Here is a 6,658-nt window from a genome sequence, read left to right on the forward strand (position 1 = left end):
TTTTTGCGCGTTGAACACCCTCCACAACCCCCACCCCCCAAAAAAAAAAAAAGGCCGGGTGCCACCCTGGAGAGTATTTACTGGCTGATTTGTCACTGTTCCAGCAGTGCTCGCTGCATCTTGTCCAATCTCAGACAAGAAATCAGAGCACCTATTTCCGCTTGGGCTTCAGATGCAGGTTAAAGCCCCCCCCAGATCTCCAGGGCAGGGGCAGAAGTTCTGCCCCAACAGCCCTGCCCTGTCAGCGGGTGCAGCGGTGGGTCCCCGGGCAGCACTGGAACAACGCCGACTTTGGCTGCCTGGTTTCCTGCTTGTAGCCTTAGCGTGGGGTTCCATCACAGACCTGCGAGGCGTGCGGCACTGGTTTGGGTTTTCATGAGGATCCAGAACCTTTGTCACTTCTCCTCAAAACCATTCCCTCCAGGGGCCAGGAGTGAAGAATCACCCAGCCAGCACCAGGGTGCAGGCAGTGAGGAGGAGTCTGAACTGTCTGAGTGGGTTGTTCCTTCTGTGGTGTTCAGGCAGTAAGTTTATTTAGGTCTCAGCTTGCTGCCATGAGCCCTTCTCAACTATTTGGCCATTTGGAGAAGTTGGGAGGTGTTCTGGGCCCCTCATGCTGGGGTGTTCAGAGCTGGCCTCAGTACAGGACCTCCTTGTGCTGGAGTTAGGCTGGTGGCCGTGTCTAAGGGCAGTTCTGGCCTTTCAGGTTGCATCATTTCACATTGTTGATCCAAAGCCTCTTTTGAATTTCCAGTTGCCCAGCGCATTAAGGAGCTTGTGGATCTGAAAACCAAGAAGAACTCGAAGTCCAGGAAAAAGAGGAAACAAAACACGGAGGATGAAGGTAAGGGGAGGCACAGCGTGCAGGAAGCATGAGGGAGGGACTGCACTGGCTTCAGACTGGTGGGGATACCGAGCTGTGCTGAAAATCAGACCGTTGAAGTGCATGGACTTAGATTTGGGAAACTTTACTGCAGGTGGCCAGTGTGAGAGGTTTGACCAGTGTGTGGGTCAGCAGTGTGGGTGGCAGCTGGGCAGCACATGGGATGGTAGCAGCGTGGCAGCAGGGGGGGACCCCTTTCACTCACAGTTGTGTGAGAAAAGGGGTTTTAGCTGGGGCGCGGACCTGGGGCTGTAACTCTGCTGGCCCGTGTGTGCCACGGAGTGTCCTGTAGCACCTTCCAGTGCTAAAGCCAAATGAGTTGGCGAGTTAGAAAGAGCCTGGGTTTTGTAAACCTCCACCCACCTGGAGGACCACATGGAGTCAGGGAGGACTTGAGTGTCTGGCAAAAAGTGCTGCCTTCTTCCCTCCAGCATTGGCTCCCCCTTGTCCGCACTTCCGGGGCTCTGCAGGCTGGGGCTCCCAGCAGCATCTCTGCTCAACGAACAAGAGCTCTCGTATTCCTCCAGCCTTGGGTTTCAGCTGCTGACCGCGGGACAATGCTTTCTCTGGCGAGAGTCTTGATAGACAAAGTCCATTCAGGTGTTTTTTATATTGCTTTCAGGGAACTTGATCCAACCCCGTGAATTCATATCAGGCATCAGTTTAAATCCTGTGGCCTCGGTGCTTTTGATCTGAGAGAGCTGGAACTGAGCTCTACCTGATGCCAGCAGCTGCGGCCACTTCTCTCTGTCACTGCTCCCCCGGGGCAGCCGCAAAACTGGGAGGTGGCTGAGGAGGCCCCTCGGTTGCAGCCCCTGAGTGGTGGGTTAGGAGTGCAGTGAGAGCACGTGCCGCTTCCCTGTCGGGATTCGGAGACCTGGAACAGCAGCGGGGGTTCCGTTTCTGGCAGGCATGTGTCTTTTTCCTTTCCTGTTCAGGCCCAGGAGAGTTCAGCCCTTTCTGAGCGTTTGGAAAGTCGTTTTGCTTGTGCTCAGGGGGACTTTGACACCGTTATGGGACCAGCTCTCCGGGGATTGCTCTGCACAGGGCTGAGCAGGTCTGCAGGCTGAGCGGGCTTGTCTATAGTGCCGGTGCTGGAGTCCTGCTTAGAGGAAGACAGAGGTAGATTTTACCTAAAAATTAAAACGAATTTAAAATACAATACGAATACATGCAGTGTGGTGAAGGCAGCACTTTGAAGTTTCTAGAGTGGAGCACTTCAGAGTGTCTGTGCGGCCTCAGCTCCACCGAGGGCGAGGGCTGCCAGGAGGCCAGCCAGTCGCCTGAACTGGCTGTCCCACAAGTGACCGATAATGCTGAGGGTCTTCATGTGCCCTGACCTCAGAGCTGCACCTGCAGCGAGGGAAGATCCCACAGGAACAGGCCAGGTTCCCTCTACCTGCTGCTGGCTGGAAGGGTCAGGCTTTTCCTCGGGCCGCCGAGGTCTGCCGGGTGTGCGAGCGGTGGGCAGCACGCAGCTCCCCGGGTTGCAGGGCCGGTGTGAGGAGAAGTTCGTTACTAGCTCTGAAATACTGAGATGCTTCTGGAAGTTGTAGCAGCAATTTAGCAGAGAAATCCGTCGGGAAATGAAATATGCTGTCTTCAAACAGCCGAATCGTGGCTATGTAACACGTATGTAAGTCTTCCAGTGAAAAGTGGGGTTGAAGCTGTGATTGCACACACACACAGACACACACAGAGGCTTGTGAGTAAACATTTATCATCTGACACGCACCCAGAGAAATCAATTTGGAGTTTCCCGTGGTCACTCCAGTCTCTGTCTTCTGATGTAATTCTCTGTGAGTAAGTGAAATGTGATGGTGATGCGAGGTCTTTTCATGGATCAATAACCCGCTGAAGCGCTGAAGAATAACAGGTAGAAATAAACGGTGTGTTTTCAGGAGGAGGATTGTCTGCTGATCCTGGAGGAGTGTATGCTGGGCTTTGGCTCTATACCAGAAGGCAAATAATGAGCTGGCAGCTTGGTGTTGGTACTAAATTATTCAGGATTGTAAAAGCTGAGGGTGCAGAGGGATCTCACAAGGGTAAGTGACTGAGCGATCGAGCAGCAGAGAAAACAGTGTCAACAAAACCAAAGTATTGTGGATGAGGAGACGTTCCTGCCACGCCAGCTCCTCCGGAGCCCTTTCAAGATGTTTTGCAGCCTGTGTGTGAACGTCCCAGAACATACAGACGGTGCTGGGAGGCGGCAGCAACCAGGCGGGGGGTCAGGGGCTTGTAGAAAAGGAACAGAGTCCAGCGCCTGGCGGTGGTTGTGCTGTGCCCGCTCCACGTGTCCTGCCTGTGGTCCCTCCAGCGCTGGGGAGTGTGGCAGGGAAAGCCCCATGGGAGCTGGAGCTGGAGGAGGGCAGAGGGGAGGGTCAGTGGGCTGAAAGAAACTGCAGGTCATTTGGGGAAGGCGAGAGGAAGAAAATTGATCATCATTTGTCATAGCAGAAGAATTGGAAACCGCCTGGTTTTGTTGCTGGGCAGCGGGCGAAGAGCGCTGTCCTGACGCACGAAATGAGAGTTAAAGTCGGCAAAGGCAGAACAGGGTGTGGTGCAGGATAGAGCATAAACGGGGGTAGGAAGAGGGGACAAACCCAGGGAGGTTAATGGTGCAGGTGCAGCACTGCCTCAGGGTATCCCACCTGCCCTTAGCTGGCGGGTTTCCGCACGGGAATACTCACTTTCCAGACATCCTGTCGCTGGTCCTTACCCTCCTGTGGCAGATGAAGCATGGCATTCCCCAGGCAGGGAAAGCTGCTGGAGCAGCGCTGCTGGGATGCAGAGGGACGCGCTGGTGGAGTGAGGAAGAGGGGCTAAACCACTGCTGTAAGGTGGGGGGTGCCTGGGTAGGCCTAAGCCAGGAGAGTGGCACCGAGCAAAGCCCGGTGGAGCTGCTCAGGAGGCACCTACCCCTGTGCCCAAGAGCAGAGCGAGTCTGAGAGCTGCTCTGCCTGCGCCAGGCTGGGGTCACGAGGGGCCGTGGTGGGTGGGAGAAGCAGCCGGACAGCAGGTTCTGCTGTGCTAACTACACGTCCCGTGGCCGGGTTCTGAATCCACGCTGCTGCGTTTTTTAAGACGCTTTTTGGCAGGAGAGCGTTCAGGTCTGTTCCAGAAGGTGTGTTCCTGCCTGTGTCCTGCCTGCGCCCTGCCTGGATTTCACTTGCTGTAAGAGGAGAGCTTTGCATGTGTTTCTAGGCCAGCACGTGGGAAAATATCATCCTTTGCAAACTGTTTTTCACTGTGTGGGCTGTTCATAATCTTCTGCCGGCGAGTTCCTGGGGCTGCTGTGGTACCACAGGAAGTGCGAGGTCAGTGTGGATTTCAGAGATCCTGGGGTGCTCAGAGGAGGGGAGCTGCCTTCAGCGGGAGCCCTTTGCAGCCCCTGCAGGCCAGGCTGCCCGTCCTTGTGCCCAGGGGCGTGAGCTGGGGCGCGGAGGGAGGGCTGGACCCGCCACCGGGGAGAACTGACCGTGTGCGCTGAGCTGCTGGGTCTGGCCCCACACATGTGGGGCAAGTTTAGTGATCTGTTTCTTTGCTCCACGTGTGGCCCCGATAGTCCCCTCTGGGCCAGCGGCTGCAGCTCAGTCGTTGCTGGGAGCAGGACGCCCCGCTGCAGAAAGTGCGGGGCGTAGGTTTAGGCTTCTCCCAGTATCGGGGGCTTTCTGGGACAGCACAAACAGGCTGCGAGCAAATGTATCCGGCTGCTGCCCACGCGTCGTCCGTGCAGGCTCTTCAAGGCAACCAGTCCCTTTGCAAACCTCGCTTGCCAACTCCTGGGGTGATTGTGGGTTTCACGGTCTAATTACAGTGTGAAAGAACATTTCCTATTATTAGTTTTGCATGTGCTGCCTGCCCTGTACTTGTGATGCAGAGGCACAGCCCGGCCTCTTGCCGTTCCTCCTTCCTGAAGCGGCTGACACTGCATCGGGGCGTTGTCGGCGTGTGTTCCCCACAGGAGCTGTAACCTCGAGAAGCGTCACAAAGCAGCTCATTGCTTTTGCTTCCTTTGATCCTTTGACATTTCCAGTGTAAGTCACGCCTGGGATTAGCAGGATTTTTGCATACAGGGAACATTTTGCTGTAGACATTCCCAAGAGAGAGAAGTTCTTCGAACTAACTTTCCTTCCCGTTGCCTGGGGAGAGGGGGCTGCTGCGGTCCCTCCTCCAGCATTGCTCCGGCGCGGCGGAGAGGCTCCGCTCCAGCTGTTAGGCAGGTTGGATGAGGCAGGGGGTGCTTGTTTCATCGTGGGGAGACAAAACTGTGGTTTGTCTGCTGGCTGAGAGGTGAACAGGGAAAAGAACATCTCTCGCCTTTGTGAATTGTTGTTCTGCTTGGGAAGAGCTTGTCCTCCCTCTGCACTGAGAGGATTTGAGGAACTTCAGGCTCCTGCCCAGCTTACCTGAGCCGCAGGGTGTGTGAAAGGCTGACCTGAAACATGTAGTGTCTGACCAAAGTGTAGATTTTAAAAGCCACAAGGATTGTGAGCTGCGCTGCAAGCTTTGGTCCTGGCAGGGAGTCAAGTGGGGCAGATCTATTCACTGCTTTCAGCGAGCAGTTGGGTTTGACTCAAAGAACAAAAGGCCGATGGTTTTGGAAGAACTCTCCCAGTGACCAGTGCTGTCAGTGCAAACATTTCTCTTGGTGTCACGGGGAGATGAGCTCTGTGAATCCTGTCTCCGCTCTCGCTCAGAGTTCGCTGAACCAAGCGCAACTGGAGCAGCTCTCCGTGTGGGGGGCTGCAGCTTTCGCAGGGAGGTTCCTGACCTCCGGCACGTCCGATTCTCCTCCTGTGGCAGAGCGTGCCCGAGCCTCATGGCACAGGGCTGGGCTGGAGGAGGCTGCAGCCAGCAGAGCCGGGAAGCTTTCTGCAGGGCGTTGGGAAGGTGAGAAACCTGCCACCTTCCCACGTCTCTCCGTGTGCCCTGAGCTCACTCTTGGCGCTGCCTCTCTGGCCTTTCCCTGCTGCTGCCTCTCTCACTAGCCCAGGACTGCAGTTCTTGCATCATAAACAATTTCTTTAAAACACTTTGAAGTCTTCCCTGGCAGGAGGCTGGCTCTTTGGCTGAGACCTGGCAATACGTAAACAGCCAGCCCTGTGTCTGTCAGCCACACCGCTTCAGCTGTGCCGCTGGCAGCAAGGTCTCGCGCTCTCAGGAGTGCCCGGGCGCTGAGTGCCGAGGGCACCGTGCGTTGAGTCAGGACAGGGCCTGGCTGCCTGTGTCAGAGGTGATCTGTGGGAGCGGGGCTGGGAGGTGCAGCTACGAGCCTTGACTCCTAAGATGAATCCCTTGAAGCCCAGGCGCTGGCTTGCGCTGATGCTGCAGCCACGGGGCTGCAGGGCCGGGGTCCTCAGGGCGCTGGTGAGAGGTTTCGGGGGTTTCCTGGCCCTGCCGCACTGCCGGAGGAGGGGAGCGGCTGTTCGTGCTGCTGTGACCTGCTGTGCTGGTGCTCTCTGAAGGGCTCCGGCGGGGTGGGTGTATAGTGCTGCAGGCTGACCGCTCATTTCTCCTTCCCACCAGGCCTGCCCATCAGCACCTACGCCAAATACTGCTACCGGAAACTCCAGAAAGTGGCCGTCACCGGAGGCAAAAAGGTGAGCGGCTGCGCTGGTGCCAGGGCCCGCAGGCTGCCTGTGCGGCACTTTGCTTCCCAGGGCCCAGAGTGGTTAGTGCCAGCACTCCCGGAGGTCTCTGCTCGTTCAGCGATGGGAAGTGGAGGCAGAGCAGGCGGGAGAGGCTTTCTCAAGGGGCCCCTCCCCCTGGCAG

At 56.6% G+C, this 6,658-nt stretch overlaps 1 protein-coding gene across 1 annotated transcript in view; it reads left to right on the forward strand.

Annotated features, from left to right (window-relative positions):
* LOC104499118 (rho GTPase-activating protein 39-like) overlaps positions 1–6,658 on the forward strand; it is a gene marked incomplete at its 5' end in the record, with an annotated part of 17,490 nt that overhangs the window by 6,612 nt on the left and 4,220 nt on the right. The window contains 2 exons of the mRNA XM_010142585.1: positions 755–844; positions 6,413–6,486. Coding sequence (XP_010140887.1) covers positions 755–844; positions 6,413–6,486 — 164 coding nt within the window. The remainder of the gene's footprint in view (positions 1–754; positions 845–6,412; positions 6,487–6,658) is intronic.

The sequence above is a fragment of the Buceros rhinoceros genome, unplaced genomic scaffold (genome assembly GCF_000710305.1).
Source record: "Buceros rhinoceros silvestris isolate BGI_N320 unplaced genomic scaffold, ASM71030v1 scaffold23350, whole genome shotgun sequence".
NCBI lineage: Eukaryota > Metazoa > Chordata > Aves > Bucerotiformes > Bucerotidae > Buceros > Buceros rhinoceros.